Source organism: Sus scrofa, chromosome 12 (genome assembly GCF_054392235.1).
Source record: "Sus scrofa isolate SSC_HxYL_T2T_F1_AM1 chromosome 12, Sscrofa_HxYL_maternal_Yorkshire_Landrace_v2.0, whole genome shotgun sequence".
NCBI lineage: Eukaryota > Metazoa > Chordata > Mammalia > Artiodactyla > Suidae > Sus > Sus scrofa.
This window is the reverse complement of record NC_139394.1, coordinates 1,038,908-1,066,323: the sequence shown is the minus strand read 5'-3', so window position 1 is coordinate 1,066,323 and position 27,416 is coordinate 1,038,908. Positions and strand designations below refer to the sequence as shown.

Sequence of the window (27,416 nt, the reverse complement as noted above, 5' to 3'; positions counted from 1 at the left end):
CTGGAGCGCTTGACCAGGCAGTGTCAGAATTGCCCAGAGTGGAGCTCCTGCTGTGGCAGAACAGGATTGGCATCTTGGGGGCCACGGGGATGCGGGTTCAATCCCTGGCCCCACACAGGGGGTTAGGTATCTAGAACTGCCGCAGTGGCAGCCTAGGTCATCCCTGTGGCTCCAATCCGACCCCTGGCCTGGGAGCCCCATACACTGAAGGGCGGCCAAAAATGGGAAAAAAAAAAAAATTTGCCCCAAGGGTGTCCGTTCCCAAGCCTCACATGCTCAGCTACAGGTGGATGTGAGGTCCCTGTGAGCAGGAAGGAGGGGACGGAGCAGGTCAGGGAAGTCAGCTCCCAGCCAGCGAACTTGACATCCTGGGTCCTGTGATACTCCCCAGCCTCAGGGGAGGGGTCTGGCTGATGGCAACCAGGCAATGTGTGCTTAGGGCACTGAGGCTGCACAGGGCGCATGCCTGTTGGACTGTGTGCGGTCGGCCCTGGGGCAGTGACTACCCGGAGGCTTTCCGGTTTTCTAGCATATGCATGCGGCCCTCTGTTAGGACAGGCTTTTTGTGAGACGCAAGTGTCAGCTACACAAAGGCCTAGCAGCACCCACACCACCAGGGTGGCAGCATGCCATCCCACACCCTACGCCTCCCTTCTCCGGCCTCCCCTGACTTGAGCAGCTGGAATTGGTCGGGGTGGGGGGCAAGTTCTGCCACGCGGTTCAGCAGCTGCAAGACTGAGGGCACCGAATGCTCGTTGTAGACTTTCACCGCATCTGCTCTTGGGTCTGCAGATTCTGGCTGGCCTTTCCCCGCGGCCGCTCCCTGACCCTCACACCACCTCTCAAGGCGGCACGCATTCACTCGGCAGAGGTGCGGGGCCTGATCTCACAGCTCAGGACCAAAGGGGGCAGGGCTAGGGCAGGGAGCCCTCGCCTCGGTGCGCTCGCGGCCCACACGGTCAGCCCAGACCCGGGCCACGTGGCCCCGCGGGGGTGACCTCGCGGGACCACTGCTGGGCGGGCGCTCGGGGGCCCAGCGGAAGCGTCGGGGGGCGTGGCCAGGCAGGGGCGGGCCCGGAGGCGCGCTGGCCCCGCCCCGGCCCCGCCCCCGCCCCCGCGTGGCCGTGCGTCCCGCTGTAGCGGATAAAGTTGTTTGACGCTGGGCGGGCGGCGGCGGGTCACGTGAGCGGAAGATGGCGGCCCCGGCAGGCGGCGGGGGTTCCGCGGTGTCGGTGCTGGCCCCGAACGGGCGGCGCCACACGGTGAAGGTGACGCCGAGCACCGTGCTGCTGCAGGTGCGGCCGCGGGCAGGGGGGGCGGCGGGAGGGGGTCGGGGGCGCGGCGCCGGCCGCTGCTGCGGTTGCTTCGAGGGCCGCGGGGGCGGGGCCGGGCGGAGCCGGCGGGGCGGGGCTTGCGGTGGCCAATGGGCGGCCTCCTGGCGCGGCGGGCGCCGGGCCCCCGGCACTGAGGGGCCGGCGGGGGTCGCGGCCCCTGCCGCCCTCGGCGGAGGCGGCGGCGCCCCCAGCCCCGGTCCCCACCCCGGGGACGCTCTCCGGCGCGGTGCGCTGCCGCCGGCTGTGCTGAGTCACTGGCGGCACTTCGCCGGGCAGCCGGCCGACGTCGAGCCTACCACGTTGAAAGTGCCTGCTGAGCGCGGCTGTGTCGGCGACCGTGCGCGCACACGGTGCGGCGGGGGCCGAGCCGGTGGTGACATCTCTGGGCGTGCAGGGCGCAGAAGGGGGCTCCCTCCCGGGGGGGCGGGCAGGACCCACTCGAGCTGGTTCTCTATGAGGGGGAGTCCCTGAGTGTGTGGGAAGAGGTCTGTGGGGACGGGTTGTTGGGGACCCGGTGTGCAGGGCCCTCCGCAAGAGCTGGGGTGACAAGGCAGGTCCAGTGCGGAGGAGGACAGTGCGCAGTGAGACGTGCGTGCCTTTGAGTGGTCGGTCCCTCTCATGGCTTGTACTGGGCTGTGTCCGGCAGAGCCAAGCAGCTCTCCAAGGGGCGAATTGTGCCCTGGGTGCCTCAGTGTCACTTGCCTACCACCCCCACGCCCATCGGATGCAGTGGCTCATGCCCTCATCTCACCCCTAGGTCCTGGAGGACACGTGCCGGCGGCAGGACTTCAACCCCAACGAGTACGACCTGAAGTGAGTGCTCTGGCCACTGTGGACTCTCCCCTCTCCCCAGCTCCCCTCCCCTCCCCCAGCCCGCCCTCCCCAGCTTAAAGGGACACAAGCCTACTTTCTCACCCCTGGGAGGCCAGGAGCCCCCGGTACAGTGCTGGTGGAGCCGCACTCTCCAGAGGTCTGGGGGGATCTGGTCCTGCCTCTTCCAGCTCCGGGGCTCCAGGTGACCCGAGGCTTGCGGCTGCCTCCCCATCCGCTGCCTCCTTGCTCCTGTGTGCTGTGTCTCTCTCTCTTTCTGTCCCTCATGAAGACGTGTGTCCGTGGATTCAGGGCCTCCCGGGTCATGCAGGATGACGTCATCTCGAGGGTCTTGATCACCCTCTGCAAAGGCCTTGTTTCCATAGGTCACACTCACGAGTTTGGGGGGTCAGGGGGTGGATAGATCCTTCTAGGGGTTACCATTCTGCGCACTGCAGAGGGTTTTTATGCATTTGGTGCTGTAAGGTCCTGGTGGGGCTCTGAGGGCGAGAGGAGGTGGCCGTGGAGAAATTCGAAGAAACCTGCAAACGGAGAGGGGGTTCTGGGGCCTCAGAGCCCCTGTGTTTGTGTGCACAGTTCTCTGTGCGCAGGCGTTTTTCCGAAGAGAGAGCTTGCACCAGATTCTCCAGGGGTCAAAACCCCACACTGGTGGATGGGTTTCTGTCCCGTAGCGGGAGCTTGCCACCTTAGCGGTGTGTCCTCACGGCAGGGATGGCGAGGAGCCCGAGGAGTGGGAGCCTGTCTGTGCGTCGCGTGGGGCTGTGCAGAGGAGGTTCTGAGCAGAGAGGCCCTCACGCCATCCTGGATCCCTGCTTCCTTCTGCGGCCCCCGAAAATCCCAGGCACCTGGGCTGGCTGGTGCCCTGGCCTCCAGGCACAGAGCTGGGTGGTCCCCTTTCCGCTCTTGTGTTCTGAACCTGCCTGAGACATCCACGTGGTGTCTGGTTGGAGCTGGTCAGAATGTCAGGCCTTTGACTGCGCGTATTGATTTTTTTCCTGTCTTCTCTGCAGCCACCAATTGCGTGATTTGTTTAAAAAGTGCTGCCACTGCCAAGGAAGGCAGCCTCGGGTGCACGCGTGTGCACAGGTGCACGCATGTGAGCTCCCTTCTGCTCACCGCCAGGGCTCCCAGCACAAGCTCCCAGGCTTCCCCTGGGGTCTGCTGTCCCGTCTCGCCTCGGTGTCGAGGTTGTTGTATGGCAGCTTCCGGCAGCGTGGAGGATTGCCTCTCCTGTCTTCAGGTGCTGTGTTCCCCGTTGAGAAACTCATTGTTTGCAAAGGCACCTCGGCCTTCGTGCAGTCGGGTGACCGCCTGGAGACGTCCGATCTCACAGTCTCTCACCCGCACTGTCATTTCCCCCCCAGCCTTCGGTAAAAAGAGAGCTCACCGTCTGACTTCTGAGCAGCATAAGTATGTTCTCTTATTCGCTCTCCTGGCCGTGCATTCTGCCCTCTCTCTCCTGTAAAATCAAAGCCGCACCGCGGTGGCGGTTTGTGCCGTGGGCAGGAGCTTTTCTCAGGCCCAGCTGATCTCTGGGGTTAGCAGTGCTGGTTCCCGTTCCCGGAGGCTTCCTGGGAGCTGAGGGGGTCTGGAGGAGAGGCCGCCTGGCTGCCACGCTCCCTGCCCCCAGGTGAGGCAGTGTCCAGGTCTCTGAGTCCCTTGCGGCCCCCTCTTTCCTCCTCAGTGGTGGGCGTCGGACTCTGTGTCAGTCCAGACGGGGGTGCGTTGAGCGGGACGTCAGGCCCTGCGCGTGGTGGGCCCAGCGCAGCCTTGGGGTGGCCCGGGCCACCTGTTGGTGCTGCTCATCTGAGTTTCCCGTTTGTACAGCGTGCTGACCCAGACCCTGGCCATGCTTCCCAGGAAGGCAGGCTGCCGAGAGAGGTGCCGGGGTTCGCCCTGTGCCCATCTCTCCTGGCCTGGGATATTTCCCTCCTACGCAGCAGTTCGCTGGGCTCCCCCCAGTTCCTTCCAAGAACCGCCCCCACTTGGACTCAAGCTGTGCGAGAGGGTCAGAGGACGCTCCAGGCCTCGCCTACTTGTTGGAGGCTCAAAGCTGCAGGTCCCTGTGCAGTGGCTCAAACGTGCAGGACACGGGCAGAGGGACTTACGGGCTGGCCCAGGGTTGGAGGACCTGGCTTGGCCAGCCAGGAATGGTGGTCTCAGCCCTTCATCCCCAAATCCCGGCCACCGTGAGGGCCTGGCACTCCCTGGGGACTTCAGGCCGGGTCATCCTGTTTGTGCTTTTCTAGAACCTTTGCCTCTGTTGCTTGTCTTCAGAGTTGTGGCTCTGCTTCAGAGAACGGCAGGAAGCAGGAGTGACTGGAGCCGGTCATTTTGGCCAGTGGCTGGCTGCACGGGGAGCGTGGCTGCAGCGGCCAGGCCGCCACAGCTCTGGGCGGTGATGACAGGGCTCTATTCGAACTTTCCTGAGCAGAGCAGGGCGCACGCGCGTCCGTCATGCCTGTGTATGTTCTGATTCTCCGAGTCTGCGCTTGGGCGGGTCCCACAGCGCTGCCCCATCGGAGGAGCCCCAGGGTGACCGTCTGTGTGCTTTCTGTCCCTGCAGCTCGCGCTCTCTTTCCTTCCCGAGACCCGCCACGGGAGCTGGGACCTGCTCTGCCTCTGCAGGCTGCGGGATCGCTGGCGGGATGCGGGCGTCCCTCGGCTCCCGGCAGCCCTGGGCTGGGCTCGAGTCGGCAGGCAGCCCGTGGCTTTGGTCTGTCTTGCAGGTTTCAGAGGAATGTGCTGGACCTGTCTCTGCAGTGGCGATTCGCCAACCTGCCCAACAACGCCAAGCTGGAGATGGTGCCCATCTCCCGGAGCCGCGAGGGGCCTGAGACCATGGTAGGTGGCCCTCGCGGTGGGCTGGCAGCACCACTCCTGCCTGCCCTTCCCCTTCTCGTTCAGGCTCAGGTGGTCCGGGCCGCAGGAGGCTTCAGCAGACCGCCTTCCCGCCTTGCTCTCCGAGAGCTGCTGGTGGGAGACGAGAGTCTGCGTTCTCTGTGCTGCGTGGCCTTTTGGGGGGGGGTGGAGAGGGGTTGTGCTGTGTCCCCATCCGCACGCGGGCAGCCTTCACCATGGGACCTGATGTTTCCAGCCAGAAAATCTCTGAGAATCTTGAGCCGGCAGGGCTCTGCGGAGGCCACGCGGCCTCAGTTCTGGGGTGAAGGCACGGCTGGGGCGCAGGGCTCTGCCGCCCGGAGTCCTGGTCTTCCGGCCCACACGCTGCTCTCCACCAGACCAGTAAGCCTGGTCCCAGCCCAGGGGGTTAGCGAATGACTGTAGGGTCACTGGGCACAGAGATGGCAGTTAAGGGACTGCTGCCAGCTCACACCTGGCTGTGTTCTCCCAGCAGGCGGGAGGAAGGCCCGGGCCCTGGGGTGTCAGCTCTCTCCAGAGGCCCCCGGGAGTCAGGCAGCTGGGGCTGAGCCCACTGCCCCTCTCCCATTGCCGCTGTGATTCTCAGCCTTTCACGTGGAAGGAACCCTGCCTTGTTGCACAGGTTCCTGGAGGGCGGCCTGGAGGAGCCGTCCCTCCTTTGTTAGTTATTGGGATTAATTGTAAATGAACATGCTCCTGGAGTTCCTGTTGTGGCTCAGCAGGTTAAGAACCTGACGAGCATCCATGAGGTTTCGGGTTCCATCCCTGGCCTCGCTCAGTGGGTCGAGGATCTGGTGTTACCGTGAGCTGTGGTGTAGGTCGCAGCCATGGCTGGGATCTGGTGGTGCTGTGGCTGCGGCGTAGGCCGGCAGCTGCAGCTCTGCTTCGACCTCTAGCGTGAGAACTTCCACGTGCCACAGGTGCGGCCCTAAAGAGACAACTAAATAATAGATAAACATGCCCTTGAAGAGTCTTAAGGCCGCTTCTGGGCAGGAGGAGCCATGGTGTGGTGAGTCTGTGCCCGGCCCTGGCAGCTGGGGCAGAGCCGGTGCATTGTGGGGCTCCGGTCCTGCGGTAGCACGTCTGTCGTTCTGCAGAGGGACCTGAGAGGTATTTACCCCTTCCCAGGTCGTAGACCTGTGTCCCTGTTCAGGGAGGCAGTCACTCAAGATGGGCCGACAGAAGCAGTGTGCTCGTTTATGAGAAAGGGAATTCAGTAGACAGGGGGAGTTAGTTACCTGTTAGGTAAGAAATTACCCTGGGGAGTTCCCTGGTGGCGCAGTGAGTTAAGGATCTGACACTGTCATGGTTGAGCTCAGGTTGCTGCTGCGGCGCGGGTTCTAGCTCAGGCCCAGGAACTTCTGCACGCTGCAAACTTGGCTGGAAAAAAAAAAAAGTAAGGAATTACTCTGGCGAGTGAGGGCAGCGCTCAGCCTGGCTCCCCGCGCCCCGGGCTCAGACCTCTCCCTGACTTGGCGCGCGTCTCCCCCAGGTGCGCGTTGCCCTGCAGCTGGACGACGGCTCCCGGCTGCAAGACGCTTTCTGCTCAGGCCGGACGCTCTGGGAGCTCCTCTGCCACTTTGCGCAGATCAGGTGAGTGTCGGCGAGCAGCTCGCAGGCGAGGCTCTGCGCCGGGCCGGGGACGTCGCCCGGCCCGGCCGATCCAGACCCGCGGGTGGGAAACGAGGGCCGCGCCCGTTCTTCAGCCGCACCAGCCACGCAGGTTGCCGGCAGCTGGTCCTCCCTGGGGGTCCCGGGACAGCTAGACCTCCCCCTCCTGGAGAGCAAGACACGCTTTGGGGCTGGGGGGAGCTTGAGAGCCCCCGCCCCGCTGCCGCCGCTGGTGTAAACTCTTTAAGGTGACGCTGGGCTGTGGTTGGGGCTCTTTTTCTTTTGGCTGCACCCACAGCATGCGGAAGTTCCCATGTCGGGGATGGAACTTGCGCCACAGCAGGAACCAGAGCCACAGCGCTGACAGCACCGGCTCCTTGAGCCGTGAGGGAGTGCCGGGCACCGGCTCTGTTTAAAGAGAAAATCTTGCCGACAGCTGTCACGTGTTAGTTCTGTCTGGGGATTAATGTTTATTTTTATTTATTTATTTATTTATTTGGTCTTTTTGTCTTTTCTATGGCTGCACCCACGGCATACGGAGGTTCCCAGGCCAGGGGTCGAATGTTTAAACTTTGCTCCTGTGTGTGTCAGAAGGGTCACCTTCTAAGTTTTGTTTCTTCGTTGTGGGAGGGAAGTCTCATGAGTCCACTTTTAAAACTCTCCGTCCCAGGACGCGAGGATAGAGTGGCTGCTCTGTGGCTGTAGGCAAGTTGCTCACCCTCTCTGGGCCTCCCGAGGGTGATGAGAGGATGCGTTCTTGTGTCTCGAGTGCCGAGAATGGGGCCTGGTTTGAGTCTGCCTGCGGGGCAGGGGCTCTGGGCAGGGCCCCACCCTAGGGAAGCCTGCTCCGAGCGGACGAGGGACCTGCTGCCCGAGCCGTCCCAGCAGCCAATTCCTGCTGCCCCACCCGAGCCCCACCCGAGCTGCCTCCGGGAGCTCCTCACCAGCCCTCTCTGGTGCTGGTGGCCCTCTGTTCTCTGTTCTTTGTAAGATGAGGCCGCGGGGGCAGCAGTGCCAAGCCCCAGCGTCCCTACCCCTCCTAGGGGCCTGGTCCCCGGCAGCCAGCCTCTGCTCCCCGCCAGACGCGTTCTGAAAGGACCCCCCCCACTGCACCCCCGCCACCTGCATGGCCTCCAGTGGCATTAGCGCTGCCTCCCTGTGCAGCTCTGGGCACCTGTTGTCCCACCAGGCCCTGGGGGGTTGGGCTGCTGTTCAGGGTTTTGGGGGGTACTCCTCAAAGCTCAGGGCCTGGGGCCCAGCACCTCCCTGCCCAGCTGCTGGCTGCGCTGCTGAAACGACGGGGCCTCTGCTTGTTTCTCTTTGTTCTGTCGTTTGTTCGGCACAGTCGGCCGGGGCTGCAGTGGGGAAGCTGGTCCAGGGCTTGCAGAGCTACCTGACCGGTACCCACCCTGGCGGGTGTTCAGAGCGCTCAGATTTCCCCAGGAAGGAGGGACACTGCCTTGGGGGCTGGGGAGGCCTGGGAGGAGCCAGCTGCACCTGCAAAGGGAAGGCACTGCTGCCGGGGCCGAGGGCCCGCACGGGCAGAGGGCCCGGGGCCGGACTGAGCAGGAGCACCCGTGGAGCGCTGCGATTCTGCCTTCTCCCAGGAGGCCGAGCGCCGTTAGGGGGTCGGCAGTGACACGGCCTGGAGGACGGGCAGTGGCTGCCGCGGATGTGGGTGGGGAGGGTCTGGGGTGGCGGGCCAGTGCTGGATGAAGTGGGGTCCAGGATTCCCTTCCACTGTGTGCTGGGCGAGGCGGGGCCCTCTGGACGGCGGGGGCGGGGGGGTGCCCGCACTGTTCCGAGAACGGGGGTGGGCAAGTGTGAGGCACCCATGGCTCCCACGTTGTTGTCGGCTCTCGGCGTTGGGGGCTCCGCTGGCTCCCCAGTTACCAGCTGGGTACCGACAGCCAGCTGCACTGCAGCCAGAGCCCCAGGCGTGAACAGGAGCCCCATGGCCCCACGTGCCCAGTCCGAGCAAGGCAGCCAGAAGGGGTGGCGGCCGTCCGGACAGGTGGCAGTTTGTTCCCCGTCTCTGAGGACCTGGAGATGGGTGACATCGAAAAAGAGCGTTCAGGAGTTCTCTTGTGGCACAGCGGGTTCAGGATCCAGTGTCGCTGCAGCGGCTCGGGCGCAGCGTGGAGAGGAAAGCATGGCAGGAGGTGGAGCAGGGCCACGGCTGGGGATCGAGGGCTGTGATCGCTGGCATGTGTGAGCGAATGCCACATGTCTGGGGACAGCTGGCGGCCTGAGGATCTGCCCTCCTGCTCATATGCTGGAGGGTCCGCCGGTCTGTCCTGTCTGCAGCCTGCCAGAGCGCATCCTTCCTGGGCCCTGTGAGGCTGGGAGCTGATGCCTGGATCTGGAGTGCCGGGTCCCTGCCGTCCTGGCTGAGGTGCCTCCTGGGGAGGAGCTGCAGAGCCCGGTGGCCAAGCGTGAGGATGGAGGCCAGAGGAAGGGTCCAGACGGCCAGGCTGTGGGCTTCCGCGTCTCTAGAAAGGGGACAGAGAAGCACGGGGCGGAGCTGAAGGCCGTGATGGCCCGAGTGACCGGCAGGGCCTCGTCGGGAGCTGCGGACCAGGGGCTGGCTCCACAGGCTTGGGGACGGCTGGCCTGCTTGAAGGCCTCACCCTGCCTGGCACCACCACCAGGAAGGAGTGTGCCATAGGAAGATCGTTTGTTCTAGAATGTTCTACTTTGCCAGATTAGTGAGGAGTGAGCACACACAAAAAAGCTGTTTTTAGACCCAAAAGATCACCTGTCTGCTACGCGCAGCCTCTGCACAAGCTGTTGGCTGCTGCACGGAAGGGCGGGCATGGAGGGCAGGGAGCTGAGGGGCCCCGAGTCGCCAGAGCCCCTGCTCAGGCTGCGGTCGTCGAAACAAGGGGTGGCCTGGGGAGCATGCTGGACTCTGCAGTCTGGGGTCCACCTTCCCGAGACCCGGCGGTTCCTTGGCTGCCCTGTCGGGGGGCCAGGGTCACCCCATCATGAGGATGGCCGTGCCCTCCTGGGCCCGCGTCCCGGTCCAGGGGTCGCCTTGGGGAGGGCCGAGGTGCCGGGAACACGGGTCGCACGAGCCTTTCGGGCCGACTGGCTCCGTAAACTGGGCTTAAGACGTTAAGAAACAGCACTGGGGAGCAGCGGGGACAGCGGCAGAAGCAGCAGGGTGACGAGGCAGGGAACGTGGGCCAGGGCAGGGGTTGTGCCGGGCCAGTCCTTTGCTCACACAGGGCGTTGAACACGTGGCGTGACGCACCTGCTGTTGGGCTGGGACCGTCGTGTCTTCACAGGATCCCCTGGGCATCATTTCTGCGCCGTCCTGCCTCTGTGTGTGTGTGTGTGTGTGTGTGTGTGTGTGTGTTCGTGTTCCAAAGCCTTTCTCCGCTGTCTCTCGTGCACAGCAGGAGGTCTGCACCGCCGGGCCGGGGCTTTAGAGGCAGGATTGCTGGAACCGCGGGTGGGACTTGTCTAGGCTTCAGCTCCAGGCCTTTGCTGGGAAGCTGGCATTGCCAGCGCTGAAGCTGAGTCCAGATGAGGGAGCGCGTGCCCCAAAGTGGTGAGCTGGCGAGGCTGCGCTGGGGCCATGCAGGAGCCGTGCAGGAGCCGCTGTCTGCGTCCCACCCCGCGGAGCCCTGTGGATGCCGGAGCGCCTGCCCGCCGGCCCGAGCCCAAGGCAAGAGGTGCGGGAGCTGCGCTGGCTCCCAGCAGCTCTGGGCGGCCCTGTTCCCCACGGGAGTCTGTCACGGAGCCGGTTTTTCTTGCTTGAAGTGGTTCACGAGAGCAGCGGGCGTGCCGGACGCGGCCAGAGCTGCTGGAGGTGAGCGGTGCGGGCCCTTTGCGTGGAGCTCTGGGTGGATGGCGGCCTGGCTCGACCCCAGTGTCTTGAGCGACTGGCTGTCCACTGGATGGGCGTGTGGGCCACACGTGGGGACAGGAGGTAATTCGGAATTGTCTCGTACCCACATCAAAGGAAAGCGGAAACAGGTGCAATTAATTTCAGGAATATAATTAACCGACTCAGAACATCCAAAACATTATCCTCGGAACGTGTCATCAGCGCGAAAGGAGATACTTTACATTCCTCGTTGGTCTGGAAATTGGCGCGTCTCACGCTTGGAGCCGCCTCCCTCCGTGCGGGGCGCCCTGCGAAGCTCAGCGCTGCGTGGAAGGGTGGCCACCCCGGGGGGCGCTGGCTCGCTGTGGGCCGGCCAGCCTGCCTCTGCTGCAGGGGGGGCTCTGGGCGCCCCCCACCCCCAGGCTGGGGTCTCCCCCCGACGTCTGGCCCTGTGTTGGAGCCGAGCCCCGCCCCCGCCCCTGGCTCTCAGCCGTGTTCATCCCACTGATTCCAGCGTCCCGGAGAGACTGGCCATCCACCTGTTCTCTGGGTCGCGTGGCCCCTGGGGCACAGCAGGCTGTAGGGAGGGGCTGCCCATGCGGGCGGGGCCCGCCTGTGGTCAGGTTGGGGATGGGTTTCTGTGCCCAGGGCCTTGCAGGCACGGCCAGGGCGTAGATGCCAGGGTGTCCGTCGAGGGTGCCGTCTTTGAGAGGCCTGGGGCTCCCTTTCTTTGGAAACCGGCCGCAGGCGCTCAGCTTTGCCGCTGGGCCTCGGCCTCTGTGCCCCCCAGTGCTCCCTCATCTCTGTGTGGGCCGGGCAGCTGGGTGGTGGGTGCACGTCACCTGGCCTCTTGGGATGTGGCCTCAGCCACCGAGGGCCTCCTTGTGGCAGCAGGAGCTCCTCTGAAGCCGAAGTCACAGCTCAGTTCATCTGAGCCACTTTTGGTGGTTCTTGCGTCGGGGGGCTATGGTGCCAAGCTTGTGTTGGTGGCATCTGTGTTTGTACCAGTCCAACTTGGTCAGGCCCCAACGGGTGACAAAAACAGAAGGGGCTCCCAATTCTGGCCTCGCCCCCCGGTTCACAGCAGTGCCTTGCCGGGAGCTGTCCGGCTGCGTCCGTGACGGGGAGAAGCACGGCGGCGGTAGCACCTCTGCCCCGCTGGCCCCTGGCCTGGCGTGGGGAGCGGGTTTGCTGGCCTTGGATGTCGGGAGGACCCCCCCCCCCCAGCCTCTCCCCAGCACTGTCCCTCTGGGCCAAGTGCCTGGCTGGGGTATGGGGCAGGCCCAGCCCCCGCTAAGCTATCTCCGTCGGAGACACGGGGGGCTTTGGCGGTCTGTTGCAGGGCGTGGTAGCAGCGCCCGATGCGCTGGAAGGTTCGGGTCTACTGTCCTTGGCCAGACGGGAGAGCACCGCTAATTGGCCGGGAAAGTCTGGAAGCGATCGCGCGGCTGCCCCTCCCCTCGGCGTGTTTACGGGCCTCTCCTCAGATGCCTCCCGCGGAACCCGATCCCTCTGGAGCGGCGACATCAAAGCCAGCCTGCTGTTTGATGTCCGGAGGCCTTCCCTTCCCGGGCGCTGCTGTGCCCTCCGCCCCGCGGGTGACGTGCAGCCCCGCACTGGCCACAGGGGTGCTGGGCAGGGGTTGTGAGGAGGACACCTGGCCAGAGCCCCCGAGAGCAGAGAGCACTCTGCTTGTCGCGTGGCAGGCGGGCAGCCAGCTTCCTGAGCCCAGGCGGCCACTGCCTCTGTCGCGGCTGAGAGGGGCCGCGTCCCAGCGGCTCCCCCCCTCCCTCCCCCCGGCCCGGTGGCTCTGGTTTGCAGGAGCATCTTCTCTTGCGCCTCCTCCATCGTGGCTTCAGGATGAAGAGCCTGTGGGCCTGGCCAGGGCTGTCTCTCCACCACTTTGGGGTCTTACGTTTCCCTGAGCCTGGCCCCACTGTGTGTGCAGGGTCACGCCTGCCTGGCTGGCCCCCGAGTTGCTCGGGTTGAGAGCTGGAAGGCGTCCCTGGGGGCGGCTTTGTTGTGAGCACAGGCCGGGGGCGGGGGGCGGAGAGCATGGGCTGAGCTCCCCCGGGTGCCAGCCGGTGGGAGGTGGCCCGGGACCTGCTCCAAGGGCCTCCCAGGGCGGGCTCTGGGTTGTCTGTCAGTCCTGGGGGCCTCATAGAAGCAAAACCGATAGCAAACGAGAGGACGTGCTGAAGGCACTTAGAGGACAGTGGCACGGGTCTCGGGGACGGGCCAGGTGGCAAGTGTCAGCGTCAGGTGTGGTGACCGGCTCAGCCGTCGGCTCTCCCACCCGGCCGGGTCTGTTTGAGCCCTGGGGCCTGGCAGGGCAGCGCCGCGCGGCCTGAGGACGTGCCAGGCCTCCTGCTCTGGCGGCCCAGGCCTCTCTGGAGGGCGGGACAGGCCTGGAGCGCTGCTGGTCCGTCTGGGTCAGACATTTATCTGGGGGCGAGGTCTGCACTCGTGTGTCAGAAACGCAGAGTGAACTTTGCTTGGTTGTCACAGGCCTGCTGCAGTGATGTGACCATCCAAAGCCAGGGCTTGGTCACCTCGCGGCCTGTAACCGCGATGGCCAGCGCAGGCCGGTGTGGGAGGTGCCGGCTGTCCCGGGTGCGGGCCTGGTTGTGCACCTGCAGGCCCCCACCCTCCCCCATCCTCCGGTTGGGCGTCCCCCGGGGCCCTTCCCTCCCGTCCTGGGGTCTGGTGTACAGGGAGGGCGCCGTGGCCAGGCCGCTGCCCCGCCGCTTTCGTCCCGGCCTTGCCCTGCTGTGTCCTGGAGGTCGTGTGGTGGACCCAAGCCCCATGCTCCCTGTGCTTCTGGGGCAGCCACCTCTCAGGGGACACGGGCAACGGCTTCAGGTAAAAGCCCAGGTCTCGGCCCCTCTGGGACTTTCTTGGTCCCAAGCCCAGGCAGGGTTGGTGGTGGCCTGGGCGAGGCTGGTCCCGGGGGGGCTGGCGCTGCCCGTCTCCCTGCTCCATGTCGTCCCGGTGCTCGGAGGCCGGGGCAGGTGGGAGACGCCGCCAGGCCGTAGGCTGACGGCCAGGGCGGACGAGTCCTCCTCGGAGACGGGTCTGTGACGTCTCGCTCGCTGTCCCTGCAGGGAGCGTCTCGAGCGGCCGTGTCAGGCGAGCCCAGTCTGCGTGTACATGCGGGACGAGGTAGGTGCCCGCGCCCGCCCCCACTTTCCAGCCTGGAAAATTCGCTCTCAGACTTGCCTTCAAAGCGGCGGCTGGGAGGCTCGGGCCTTGAAAGCCTGGTGTGTTTCATGGAAAAAAGGCCCGACGCCGGCTCCGCGGGAAGCGACCAAGGGCCGCCCAGGCTGCTCCCAGCCTCCCTCAGAGCCCTGTTTGTTTTCCCAGCTCCTCTCAAAGCCCAAGAGTCACAAAAGTGGTTTCGTTTTAATAAATATTTGCTTTGCTCCGTGTTTTGATCTTTTCAAAACCGAGTATGGCGTGGGGCAGGCTTGGCCTGGCACCGAGGCCCTGCCTGTCCCCGCCTGCCCGCCCGCCCGTGACGGGGGGACCCTCCTGGCGCGGGGTCCCCTGGCTCACAGGGGCTTTTTGTTTCGACCCTGGCCAAGTGCCCTTTCCTGGCGGGGTGGCCACCGTCCCCAAGGGCCCCCTGCTGGGGCTGGGCCCTGCCCACCTTTTATCCCAGTGTGAGGCTCCTGACCCAGGGATGTGAACAGCGGGCCCTTGGGGCCACATACCCCCCCCGGAAGGCAGATCACTGAGCCTCGCACCCGGGCCTGGGTCAGGGCCATCGTGGTCAGTCCCAGCCCTCGGCGGGCTGGTCAGCTGGCCACATGCGGCTAACCCAGGCCCAAGCCCTGCGCGCCCGGGCCTCTCGGGCGCTGGTGCCGGGCTGGGGCCGGCTGGGGACCCCAGGGTGCTGGTGACAGAGCCCAGGCTGGGAGAGGCAGGCGGATGGGGCGCTCGGTCAGTGGGCGGTCAGCAGGACGGCGCGTTCCCTCCTCACAGGTGACCGGCAGAGCCGCCTTGCAGAGCACGACCCTGCAGTCGCTGGGCCTCACCGGGGGCAGTGCCACCATCAGGTGGGGGCCTCGGAGTCTCATTCAGGGAAGGAAAGTGGGGTCTGGGAGGAAGGGAAGCAGGCACAGGGGGAGCCCCGCCCCTCCCCTGGCGGCTTCCCCCGCCTGTGGCCTGGGGGTCGGACACCCTGCGCTCTGCTGCGGCTGCGGGGGCTGCTCCCGGGATGGACTCGGCTCGGTCGGCCCCCGAGGGGAGCCGCCGCGTGGAGACATGGGGCCGCACGAGCCGAGCCTCACTTTGTGGGCTCCCCTCAGGTTCGCCATGAAGCCCTGGGACGCGGCCGGCACGCAGGAGCCCGGGGCCGCCCAGAGCAGGAGCCCGGGAAGCCCGCGCCTGACACCAGCCGGCCAGGCCGCCGGCAGCCCTCTGCTGCCGCTGAACCCCGCAGGGCTCAGCCACGGCGACGTGAGCCGGCAGGACGCGGCAGCCAGCGCGGGGCCCGGCCTCACGGACGGCCCCGGCCCGACGCCCGCAGACGCCCAGGCCAAGCCCGTCGCGAAGGAGCCCGCACCTGCCCCCTTCGTGCCCTTCTCGGGCGGGGGACAGCGACTGGGGGGGCCCTGCGGGGCCGCAAGGCCTCTGGTGTCACCTTCAGCCAAACCACCCAAGTCCTTCTCCAGCCCCGCAGGCCCCTCGAAGCCAAAGAAGTCGCGGCCTGGCCAGGAGCCCCAGCAGGAGCCGGAGCCAGAGCTGGAGCCGGTAAGGAGCGAGCCGGGCGCTGGGGTCCTGTCTCCTGCCCGCACCTGACCTCTAGGGGTGCAGCGTGGTCGCCGGGTGCCTGTCCGTCTCCTTGGGGAAGCGCTCTTTGGTCTCATGTCGTCTGCAGTCCGTTTTCTGGAGCATCGGTTTAGGGGTGCGGCCTGACGGATTTTGACACACGCGTGTGTCCCTGTGGCCACGTCCCAGCCTGGAGCCGCCGTCCCAGAGCCCTGGGGCCGGCCCCCTGCCTTCTGCCCGGGCTGGCGGTTCTGAGCAGCTTTTGATGTGAAGGTGGTTTGGCCACAGTTCCTCCTGAGCCAGGCGTCCCCCAGTCACTCTCTGTCCTGCGGCTGGCGTGTGTGGGGGGGCGCGTGGCATGTGCCCCACATGGGCAGGCAAGCCCTGTGGGGGCCCTCGTGTATCTCTCGTGGGGATTCTTTGGCATGGAAGTTGCCAGCAGCTGCCTGAGCCGCAGCCGGGAGGGGGGCACGCGGCCCTGGCTGAGCTGGGATAGACCGGCCTGGCCCTTCCCGGCAGTGGGGGGCTCTGGGGGTGCCCCTTCCTGCCGGGGCACCACCCTCCTTTGAGCATCTCTGGCTCCAGCTGTCCCCGAGCCTGACACCCACCCCTGTCCCTGGCTCTGTCCGCCTGAGCGAGGGGAGCCCAGGCGTGTGGCCGCTTGCAGCCCTGTCCGAGGTCCCGAGAGAGGACAGGCGTGGGCCCCTCAGCGCGGAGCTGGGTCTGGGCGGCGGCGGCGCGGGACTTTCTATCGGAGCGCCTGTGGGCTTTCACGAGTCCCGGCAGGGCTCCCACAGGCTTCTCTGGGTCCCTCTGCGGGACTGCCCCCTCAGCAGCGCTCACGCCCTGTCATCAGCAAAAGCGTGTGCTGGATTCCCCAGGGTCCCAGGCTCTCCCACCTCTGGGGCGTCCACCCAGGCAAGCATGGCCGGCCTCTGGCTGGTGGCCGGAGGGGTCTTTCCCAACTGAGAGACCTGGTGGTGGGGCCAGCCTGGGTTTCCAGCCCGGGCAGCACGCTGTCCCTGCGGAGCCCCTGAAGCCGTCAGGCATGTGTGTGCCTTCCAGCCTGCTCCCCCTCTGCTCTGTCCTTCCCTTCCATCCGGGCAGTTCTGCCCCACCCGTGTCCCCAGCAGTTTACGTGGTGATGAGAAGGATGCTGCTGCCGAAAGAACCCCCCTTTGTTTTTATTTTGCGGTTGTACTCTCTGTATATGGACGTGCCCAGGCCGGGGACTGAATCGGAGCCACAGATGTGACCTACACTGCAGCTGCAGCAACGCCAGATCTGTTAACCCACTGTGCTGGGCCGGGAATCGAACCTGCTCTTCGCTGTGACACGAGTGGCGTAGTTGGACTCTTTTTTTCTTTTTTTGTCTTTTTAGGGCCGCAGCCAAGGCATATGGAGGTTCCCAGGCTAGGGGTCTAGTTGGAGCTATAGCTGCCAGCCTACGCCACAGCCACAGCAACGCCGGATCCTTAACCCACTGAGCGAGGCCAGGGATCGAACCTGTATTCTCATGGATGCCAGTCGGGTTCATTAGCCGCTGAGCCACCACAGGAGCTCCCATAGTTGGATTCTTAACCCGCCGTGCCGCGGCAGGAAGTCCCGAGAGCGACTCCCTTTTTACAGGTCACCTTTCTGGGTGACAGAGAACCACTGCAGCCCTCCCACCCCCCTGCCACTGAGGGGAGCTTGTGGAGTGTGGATGGTGAGGCTTCGGCCCCACGAGTGGGGTCCGCTGGGTTTCATGCTGGGTGGCCTGGCTCACCTGCTTCGGTGGCTCCAGCAGCTTCTCAACTTGAGCTGGCGTCCTGGCAGATGACGTCAGTTGTATCTTTCCTTGATGTTCTTACTTGTCTCGTGTTGTTTTTTTTTTTTTGTTTTGTTTTGTTTTTTATTTTTTATTTTTTTTGTCTTTTTTTTGCTATTTCTTGGGCCGCTCCTGCGGCATATGGAGGTTCCCAGGCTAGGGGTTGAATCGGAGCTGTAGCCACTGGCCTACGCCAGAGCCACAGCAACGCGGGATCCGAGCCGCGTCTGCAACCTACACCACAGCTCACGGCAACGCCGGATCGTTAACCCACTGAGCAAGGGCAGGGACCGAACCCGCAACCTCATGGTTCCTAGTCGGATTCGTTAACCACTGCGCCACGACGGGAACTCCTCGTGTTGTTTTTTTTAATCCTGTTGCTTTGATGGAGTCTCTGGTATCCGCTGAGTAGCAGCAAACGTCGTGGGCATCCTTGCTTGTCCTTGATCTTGGGGTGTCCGTTTGTCCGTGGAGGGTGACGTGTGCTGTGAGAAGCCTGTGTCGGGCGGGGTTTCTGGCCCGGCCTCTCTGAGCGGCTTTCTCTTGCACAGGTGGGTACGGCGCTTCACCAGCTGTTTTCCGCGCTGAGGTGATTCTGAGCCTCTGGCTCCTTCCGTTTGTTCGCGTGGTGAGGTTTCGGATCGGTGCCCCCAGCAAGCTCCCCTCGCGTGCCGGGCAGGGTCCAGTTTGGTTGGCGTCTTCAGCGACACCGCTGGTGGTGGTCCACGTGCGTTTGCGCGCTGGAGCCCCCTCCTCACGCTTGCTTCCAGGCCCCACACCTGGGAGGGTGGGGGCCCCTCTGGGAGTGCGGGAGGCTCAGCCCTGCGACAGAGGCGCCTCCTCCTGCTCCCCGGACCTCCCTGTGTTCTTGCCGAATGGGAGGGGGCGGGGCTGAGCCAGTCCCCGGCCCGTGGACGCCCGTCCTGGGGAGGAGCTGGTGGTGCTTCTCTGGCTTCTCCAGGGACCCCGGTGGCTTCTATGCGGAGGTTCCAGCTGCCTTAGAAACTAGCATGAAGCCCCCAGTTTCGTGGCCTCGTCACTGGGCCCGAACCAGCCGTCGAAAGCAGGCCGTTGTGGTCGGAGTGGGCTGGGGCCAGGGGCCTGGTTCCCTCCAGGGCTCTTCTTTCGGGGGCCAGGAATCCAGCACCGGGGCAGGGCCCTTCCCTCCCTGAAGGCTGTGGCCTTCGCGGCTCCTGGGAACCCGCTGGTGCCCCGTGGCCGTGTGGGGAGTGGCCTGGACTGGTGCTGGCTGGTAGGTGGTTGCTGTCCCGGGCGCAGGAGCCCCGTGCGTCCCCAAGTGCTGACCCCAGGGGCCCAGGAAGGAGGGGTCCCGGCGAGGGGCCGCCTGGCCGCCAGCAGCGCTGGTCTTTGATCTGGGGGCCCCGGCAGCTGGTTGACTGGGGCGCGTCCCCCGCCCGCCCCTCGCCTCCTGTCACACTGACAGCCGCGCGCCCGGAGGCCCGGCCGGCCACATGGTGTCTGCTTTGTGTCCCCTTAAGTCCTGGGGGAGGGGAGAAGGAACCGAACGGAACTTTTGGGAACTTCAAAGGTGCGCTGCAGTCATCAAAAGAGTTTCCAGGTTTCCCGTCCGTGTCCTGCCTGTGTGTGGTTGGGCTTTGAGTGAAGAGTCGGGAGAGACAGGATGAGATGCAGGCAGGTCCTCGGCTGAGGCCCAGGATGGTTTACAGACGCGGCGGCTCCTGCCTTTGATGTCGAAACACGGGTTATTAGAAGGTAGTTTTACTGGCGGACAGAACCGGGTGCCGGGTGCCGGCGAGGTCGGGGCTGTGCGGCGGCCCGGCAGGTCCTTTGAAGCCCTTCCGTTGGCCTGGGGGCTGCCCCGCAGCTCTTTGTGCTGCTGGCCGTGGTCCCAGCAGGCGTCCCCCACGCAGCTGGCCCGGTTTGTGATCAAAGGCCCCGACCCCCTGGGCAGGGCGGGCTGACCGCGGTCTCCCCTGTGCCCCTCACCCTCCTGGGGTGGTCCTGGCCCTGGGGACCCGCTCGGCACTGCGCACCCCGTCTCTGGGCAGGTGTCAGCTCGCCTGTGGCCGTCCTGCTCCCGGTTCCAGGCAGGTTCCGAGTGCCAGGGGCCGGGGTGGGCCGAGAGCCGTGCCCCTTGCTGGTCCCTGCCCATCTCTGGGCCTTAGTGCCTTCTGTGACGTCGCCAGGTGCGGGCCCAGGGCAGGGGAGTGTGAGTGGGGCCCTCCCCGGGGGTGCAGGTGGACGGCCCCCGGTCTCGGCCTTGGCCTGGGCCAGGACGCCCACTCAGGTTTGTGGGCAGACAGCTCTGCAGCTCTGAAGGTATCAGTGGCCCGGCGACAGCGGATGCCCTACTGCTGAGGCTGTCCTGCAGTCTCAGCCGTGACGGGGCTGGCGGGACAGTGGGAACTGCAGGGTGCTCGGCCGCCGGGGTACCCCTGCAGCCCCAAGAGCCGCTCGGCTGGGGGCCCCCTCTGTGGGTTGCCCCTTCCCCTGGGGGTGAGGCGGGCCCACGCACGCCCCACGTTTGCTTCTTTGCGCCCTGGGGGGCTCACGCGCCCCGTGCCTGGGGAGACCCGCCTGGCCTGGCGAGGGGCTCGGGGTCAGGCCTGGCCTCGCACTGGCGCCGCACTCCCTGCAGAGGGCGGTGGCGAGTGACCCCGCTGGCCCGCGGCCCTCCCGCCCGCCTGCCCGCCCGCGATGCGGTTGGGCTCCGAGCCCCTTGGGGAAGCTGTTACCCCAGCCGTGGTCCGAGGCGGCTGCGCCGAGAGGGCGGCGGGAGGGTTAGCAATCGAGGAGAACAGTCCTCGCGGGGACGCGGGCACGTCTGGGTTGAGGTCACCTCCAAAGCGTCGCCGCATTTTTCCTCAGTGTGTCGTCCATGTCCTGGAAAATTAGCGTCAAGAAAATGAAACCGCAGCAGCAGCAAGGCTGCTTCTGACATGGGCGGACCCCCGTGTGCCCAGGCGGGTCTTCAGCTCTTCGTGGGCGGCCCCTGGAGCGTGTCCACTGGCTGTGGGGGCCCCTCGTCCCCTCCAGGCCCGGCCCCTGGCTGTGCCTGGGGCCACGCTGACCTGGCGCGAGGTTGAGGACGGACAGGGCCCGCAAGCTTTTCTCCCCTCGGGGCTTCCTCGAAGGGTCCGTCCTGGCGGCAGGGGCTCCTTACAGAGGCATCAGTGGCCATCCCAGGGGACAGTTGGTCCCCAGGTGGCTCACGTGTCAGTGCAGCATCTGTCCAGCCTCCGGCCGTCAGCCAAGGCCTCCTCCGAACGTCACCCGCAGGGGGTGCTCCCGGCTCTCCCAGGCGCCCTCTGGACCGCTGGCCAGTGTCAGCCAGTCCACGTGGGGGCTGTCCGGAGGCTGGCAGTTGTTTTTAGGAGCCGGGCAGTGAGCCCGTGATGGGAAGCCTGTCCCTTGGCTGGGATGACCCAGGCCTGACGGCTCCCCGGAAGCCCCTGGAGGAGCTGACGCGCAGGTGGGGGTTGGGAGGGTTCCAGGCCAGCCACCCCACCCGTGTCCTCGGCACCAGAGGGGAGGGTCACCTTGGAGCCCCAGCGCGGCCCCTGGAGTTGCGGCCCTTGCCAGTGCACGGGGAGCCCCATGGCAAGAGTGTGAGGCCGCTGGTGGTTGCCCCTGTGCGTTTCCTCCCTGGCACCCCGTCCTAGACTCTGCCCTCCATCCAGAAGCCTCCCCATAAATCCACCGAGGACTGGAGCTGGGCGGCGTAACTGCACCCCAGGGCCCGGTTGCCAGGGGAGTGTCCCAAGTGAGGGGTCTGCCCCGCTTCCTCCCGCCCTCCACCCCAGCCCCTCCCCTCTGGTCGCGGTGTCTCTGTGGGCCGGGCGACGTGGAGGCGTTGGAAGCCCCCTGGCAGCAGGGTGACACATCCCACTGGCCTGTCTGCTGTTCTTGTGGGACCCGCCAGGGGCTGGGTCGTAACGGCAGCTGTTGGGCTCGGGGGCTTGGGCTCCGGGGCTTGTGTGCCTGGGCCTGGCCCTGGCAGACACACGGTGCCCAGCTTAGGCGCATCCACGTCCGCCCTCGCCCTCCCCCAGGGGCCCAGGCGCACACTCGGCCCTTCTGGAATGCAGGCGCCGCGGCTGTGGGGGGCAGCCTGGCGCCTGGCATCTTGTTATAAAAAGCTCTGGCGTGGACGGCCTGCAGGCTGCAGGAGGGTTGTGGCTTTGAGGGGACAGCCCCTCGGGGCCTTGGTCAGCCACCTACGGGCCCCGCTGCCACGGCCTTCGCCAGCCCTTCCTGGCCACCCTGCCCCGGTGCCCCAAGACCGGGGGGCTTCCTGGCGAGAGCCCGCCTCCTGTTATCATGGGGCGCCATGCGGCTGTACACCCGCCGACAGTGGAGACCTGCCGGCCTGGGCAGTCGAGGCCTTGGGTGTGGTTGGGGGGCCCTGGGCAGCTTCCACCCGCGGCCAGCCTGGGCCTGGCCCTCCCCGAAGCCGAGAGTCTGGCCTGTGGAGCGGGTGGGGGGTGCTGTGGCCAGGACCGCAGGACGCAGCATCCAGAGAAGCCGGCCGAGCCCAGCCCCGGTGTCGAGAGGCAGGAGGCAAGGGCCCTGTGCCGAGGCTGGGATGGGGCAGGGGCAGGCGGGAGCAGGCCGGGGGCCCAGCTCCACGGGCGGCCTCAGCACCGCCAAGTGCCCCCACGGTCTCTCGAGCTACCCTCGCAGCGGTTTCCCGCCTGGAGGTACTGTGAGCAGAGCAGGCCCTGCTTTGTAAATTTCTGTCGTCATTGCTGCCAATTAGGCATGACACTGTCCCTTCCTGTGTCCCCAAGGTGGGCAGAGGGCAGGGTGGGCTCGGGCTGCTCCCCTGGGGAGGGGAGGGGGTTCAGCCTGGCCATGGGGCCAACTGCTGGCAGGTGTTTGCCAAACCTTTAATTCAGGGGCTGTTGTTTGGTTGCCCCTCCCCGGTGTGGCCTTGACCGGGGCGCTGCTCCCTACGTTTGTCCCCCACTTTGGAGAACCCTAGTGCCAGGCAGCTCCCTGGCACTCGTGGGGAGCCCCCATGGAGACAGGGAGTGAACAGAGAGGCAGCTGGGGTTCTTGTAGCGGTGTGGGTGCCGGAGGATGCCAGCTGGCCCGGCTGAGCCCAGACCCCAGAGCTGTGTGCCCTGTCGGTGAGTGGGGGTCTCGGCACCGGCGTCGTGAGGCAGGCAGGTGTAGAGGAGGGGCTCCGTGGCCTTGGCCTTGGGCGGACAGATGGGGCTGCATGTCTGCCCCAGTGCCATGGGGTGGGAGCCGGAGCCCTTCCTGAGCCCTGTGTCAGCCGAGCCCTCTGCCTGCCCAGCCGGTGGACCGAGCCCCCGTGGTGTGCCACCCCGACCTGGAGGTGCTGCTTCAGGCCTGGCCTGCGGAGCTGCCTGATGAGTTCTTCGAGGTGACCGTGGACGACGTCCGAAGGCGCCTGGCCCAGCTCAAGAGCGAGCGGTGGGTGTGCCCTGGCCCTCGGGAGACCCCCCCCCCAGCCCGTGTGGGGTGCTGACACCAGGCCCTGGGCAGCAGCTCAGAGGGCGTGGGGGTGCAGGTGGGGGCTCCCAGTTCTGTCCAGCCCCGGGGGGCGCGGGGGGCAGCTCACCCAGTCCGAGGGGGTGGGGGGAGGTCCGGAGTCCAGCTCGTGTGGGGGCTCTGCTCTGGTTGGGGAAACCTGGGACCTCCCCCCCCACCGCCAGGAAGCGCCTGGAAGAAGCACCCCTGGTGACCAAGGCCCTCCGGGAGGCCCAGATGAAGGAGAAGCTGCAGCGCTACCCTAAGGTACAGGTGGGGGGTCTGCCCCTGGCGGCAGCACAGGCCTGCGTGGCCTCGGGTCGTCCGCGAGCCCGTCGGCCCCACGTAGGAGGAGAAACGTCGGTGTTTTCACACGTGCACCCGGGGGTCCGACGGATCCAGCCCGTGGCCAGCGCATGAGGGGCGCTGGCCCGGGCTCCGGGCGCCCTGCTGACGGGCCGGCTTGTCCTGCTGCAGGTGGTCCTGAGGGTCCTGTTTCCGGACCGCCACATCCTGCAGGGCTTCTTCCGCCCCAGTGAGACCGGTGAGCAGCCCTCGGGGCATCTGGGGGGCGGGCGGCCCGTGACCCCCTCAGGCCCCTTCCCTCAGGGCCGTGGGGCTGCAGGGCTGGGCTCCAGGGCTGGACCTTGGCCGGGTGCTGTGGTCTCCGTGGGGCAGGCGGCAGGTGCGGGCTAGGGGCTGGACTCACATCAAATGCTTGGCAGGCCAGGCGGGCAGTTCTGGGCGCGGGTGGGATAGGGGCACCCAGAGGAGGTGGGCCCAGGGCTCCCCAGCACCTGCTGTTGGGTCTCCGGCCTGGGGCTGTGGCTCACCTGGGGGGAAGGCAGCAGTGCCACCGGTTCTGAGTGGGGTCCTTGGTGACCCGGACCCAAGACTGCAGAGGTGGGGTGGCAGGCAGGCCCTCAAGGTCCCCGGTCCCCAGGGGCAGCTCTGGCTGGTGGTGGGCGGAGCGAACGGCCGAGGGAGGGACAGCCCCCCAGCAGATGGGGTCCCAGGCTGGGACCATCCCACTGGCCAAACTGCCGGGGGCACCGTGGAAAGAACAAGCTTGGATTGCTGCCCTCAAAGCTCGGATTTGGCCTGAGGTCGAGCCGCTGCGTCCGTGGAGGCTGGGCCTGGCGGCCGCAACACCAGAGCAGATCTGCCTCTGGGCCCCCACCCACCTGCCCTTCCTCCCGCAGTGGGGGACTTACGGGACTTTGTGAGGAGCCACCTGGGCAACCCCGCGCTGCCCTTCCACCTGTGTGAGTAGGGGGCTTGCGGCAGCTTCTCCCGCGTGAACAGCATCATGGGGCAGATGGGGGCACAGGGGGAGGGAGGAAGGTGCCCTCTGCCTGCCCCAGGAGCCGTGGGGGTGGGGTGCAGGGAGAGCTGCAGGGCCGCACAAGGCGCTGAGCAGGGCGAGCATACCCTGCAGGTGGGGCCCCCCCCTTGCCCTCCCCCATGCCCTCCCCCCAGCTTCCTGTTGGGTCTTGGCAGCAGCAGAGCGATGGGCGGGGGGCTGTGAGCTGAGGGGCCGCTTCAGAAACCCCCCAGCTGTGGCCGCAGGCCTCCTGCTCCCGCGTGGCGGCACCGAGGGCCAGGGCGCTTGCCGAGACAACACCCATCTCTCCGCAGTCATCGCTCCGCCCAAGACCATCCTGGACGACCACACGCTGACCCTTTTTCAGGTACCAGCCTGCCAGGCTGGGGGCGCTGCTGGGCCGGCCCGAAGCGGCACAGGCCCTGGACCAGGGAGGGGCGGGTGGCCTGGAGGGAGCAGAGCGCCTCCGAAGTTGGTTGGGGCTCTGCAGCCTCGGCCCTGCCAGGACTGCCCCTGGTCTGGGGGAGAGGGGCTGGTTGCTGGGCTGTGGGGAGCCCCGGAAGGCTCAAGGGTCAGAGGCCGCAGCCACGGGTGGCCAGCTGCCTGGGAAGGCCTGGGGGTGCCAGCTGCTGGCAGCAGGTTTGGCCCCGGCCTGGAGGGGCTGCGGCCAGGCCTTTCTCCCCGACCCCGTGGCCTCTGCTGGGAATGCCGTGCTGGGCCCTCCCCGCTGGCCGGGGCCCGGAGCTCCCAGGGTGGGGAGTGGTGATCCTGATGGGCTGCCCTGCTGGGCTGCGTCCAGAGCCAGAAGGAATGTCCTGTGCCTTCGCCCCGGGAGAGCGGCCCGGGGCCTCCCCAGCCCTCCAGCCTAATGGCTCCTCGTCAAAGTCTCTTCAGATATTTTAATTAGGAGCAGAGGCTGGCCTTTGTCAAGCGGCCAGCAGGCCCCGCAGAGATCCGAGTTGGGGTGAGGGGCCTCCGTGCTGCCCGCCCGGGGCTGCCACCGTCGGGGGGTGGGGGTGGGGGGCAGACCGACCGCAGAGAGGCTGGAAGCTCACCAAGGAAAGGAGCCAAGGTTGGCGGGAGCAGGGGGCTCCCCCCCGCGCCCCCTTCTCCGCCCCTGGGAGCCCCGGAGGCATTGGGCCTCCTCCTGTCCCCGCCCGCCCTCCTCACTGGCCAGCCTGTTGATAAACATTGAATTTGGAAGATGCTTCGGGGTGGGGAGGCCCGCGGCCGTACACTCCCTCCAGTTGGGAGCCCTGGGTGCCGCCTGTCCCACCCACGTGGCCTGATTCCTGGTGACACTCTGCCCCCCGCTACCAGCAGCCGTCTCCTTTCATCCATCAGCTCCCCTGGAGCCGCGGGGCCTCACTCAGGGTGGCGTCCCTGGCTGCCCGTGATCAGAGAGCTGGCAGGGCCCCGGGAAGGAAGCCTTCTTCCCGCCCGCGGGCCAGCGGGCGCGGAAGCGGCCGGCTTTCATGTCCCTGGCAGGGCTGCCTGGGGCCAGGCCTGCGCCCCAGAAAGTGACAGCTCCGGGTGGGTGTGGGGACGGCAGCCCAGCTGCCCCTCTGGCTGCGGGAGCAGGAGCGGCTCTTTGCTGAGAGAGGCCGAGGGGGCCGAGGGCGGGAGGATGCGGAGGTCGCAGTGTGGACACAGCTGCCCAGCGCCCCCACCTCAGGCCTGCTGCCCGGGCTGAGCCCCTCCCTCCTTTCCTCCGTCTCAGCCTCCTGCCCACTGCCTCGCCCAGGGCCCCGGCTCCACCCCTGGTGGGCCCCAAAGACCACCTCGTCAGCCTGAGCAGAGGGTAGACCCTCCCTCCCAGTGGTCCCCGTGGTCGCCCGCGCTGCCCTCAGCTCTTTGTCCCTTAGGGACCCCGAGACAGAGCCGGCGGGTAGGGGGCTTCCAGCAGGTGCCGAGGGGAGGCCAGGAGGCCGGGTTCACGAGGAGCCGCCTCCAGGAGGCGCCACAGGGCGGGTGGCCCCAGTGCCTGGCCGGTTGGCTGGGTCACCCGGGGCGGGTTGGGGCACCACCCTACCTGTGCGCCCCCCCCCCGCCCCCGTCAGTGTCCGAGGCCCTGGGGCACCTCCTGCGACCCTGCAGGCCACATGCCTCCGCCCCGGGCTTCCACATGGCCGCGTGGGGTTGCAGAGTGTTCTCAGCTGCCCTCGGCCTCAGCCTCTGCTGTGACCTTGGGTCCAGCCTTGGAAGCTCCCTCTTACTAACCCCCCAACCCAACTCCAAGAGCTGGGCCCTGAGAACGGGGCGGGGGGACACACTCAGCTGGCAGCTGTGGCCCTTCCACCAGGGACCGGAGACGTGGAGCCTCAGGCAGTGGCCTTGCTGCCGCCTCAGGCCCGCTTGGGGGTCTCAGCCGTGACCATCCTCAGGTGCAGAGGCGGGTGGTGACCCGGGGGCTCTGCGCTCCTCTGCTGCAGCCCCATTCGGCCCCACAGTCCAGCCCCCTGCCCGGAAGGCACCCAGTCCCACGCCAGACCCGGAGCAGAAACCTCCGGCAGCCTCTGCTGGGGGGGGCGCTGCCAGGCCTAGCTCCTCCTTCAGGATGTCTGCTGCTCCCCGGGAACTGGGGGGAGAAAGGCCGGAGCGCACAGGTGCCCGTCCGGCTGGGGCTGGAGCTGGCCCCGGGCAGGATCCTGTGGTCTGATGCCCTGGCCAGCCAGGGCAGCTGGGTGGTGGGCCATGTTGTGGGGTGGTGCCCTGGCCCCTGAGCTCCCTCTGCACCCCTCAGGCCAGCCTCTTCCCCGCTGCCCTTGTGCATTTCGGACCCGAGGAGCCGACAGGTGGGTGGCCCCTCTCTCCGCCCACCGCCACTGGCTCTGGGCGTGGATGCCCACTCCTCAGACGGGTGCGGGAGGGAGGCCAGTGGCCCTGATGCCCCCATATCCCCCTTCGGGCTGGGACAGCCGCCTGCCCGGCCAGGCCCCTTGCCCTGTGGCCTGAGGTGAGGCTGGACCTCCCGCAGGCATCTACTTGGAGCCCAGGCTGCTGGAACACACTGTGTCCCCATCTGCTGCTGACGTCCTGGTGGCCAGGTGAGTGACTCCAGAGGGGTAGGGAGGGCCCAGTGCCCAGTGCCCACTATCCTGTTCCTTGGCCTTTGTCCTCAGGTGCATGTCCAGGGCCGCCGGGACCCCATCCCCGCTGCCAGCCCCTGCCTCTGTGCCCCTGGAGTTGGAACCAACCTCTGAGGAAGAGGCAGCAGGGCCCCCCGCACCCAGCCCTGGGGTGGCCCAGCCCGTGAGGAGGGACCTGGGCAAGGTGCCCAAGTGGCTGAAGCTGCCAGGTACTATGGGGACCACCAGGCGGGTGGGGCCGGGGGGTAGGGGCTGGGACCCTGAAGTCACCCTGTGTTCTCATGCTGCAGCCGCCAAGAGGTGAGAGCCACCAGCCCAGAGGTGCCCACTCTGACAGCCACAGGACCCCTGCCTACCGAGCGGGAATAAAGACGCGAGCCTCTCTCCAGCCCCTTCTGTCGTCCTTTCCGGGTTAGGGCCCATGGACCCCCTGCCTGCTGCTGGCCCT

The 27,416-nt window shown here is 66.7% G+C and overlaps 1 protein-coding gene across 8 annotated transcripts; it reads left to right on the top strand.

Annotated features, from left to right (window-relative positions):
- Window positions 1-1,184: 1,184 nt before the first annotated feature.
- Window positions 1,185-27,356, top strand: ASPSCR1 (ASPSCR1 tether for SLC2A4, UBX domain containing). Of its 8 annotated transcripts, none has more exons than XM_021066376.2 (16): window positions 1,185-1,295; window positions 2,092-2,147; window positions 4,895-5,009; window positions 6,538-6,638; window positions 13,596-13,653; window positions 14,476-14,549; window positions 14,802-15,246; window positions 22,359-22,498; window positions 22,741-22,822; window positions 23,033-23,099; window positions 23,758-23,820; window positions 24,194-24,246; window positions 26,623-26,674; window positions 26,857-26,926; window positions 27,002-27,177; window positions 27,267-27,356. In XM_021066376.2, exons 1-16 carry the CDS (start codon window positions 1,194-1,196, stop codon window positions 27,335-27,337), a joined length of 1,725 nt encoding a protein of 574 aa, XP_020922035.2. In that variant the 5' UTR covers window positions 1,185-1,193; the 3' UTR covers window positions 27,338-27,356. The 8 variants fall into 8 exon arrangements, with proteins under 8 accessions (XP_020922035.2, XP_020922036.2, XP_084839430.1 ...); XM_021066377.2 differs by having other exon boundaries at window positions 27,259-27,356; XM_084983304.1 differs by having other exon boundaries at window positions 24,056-24,246; window positions 27,259-27,356.
- Window positions 27,357-27,416: the final 60 nt, after the last annotated feature.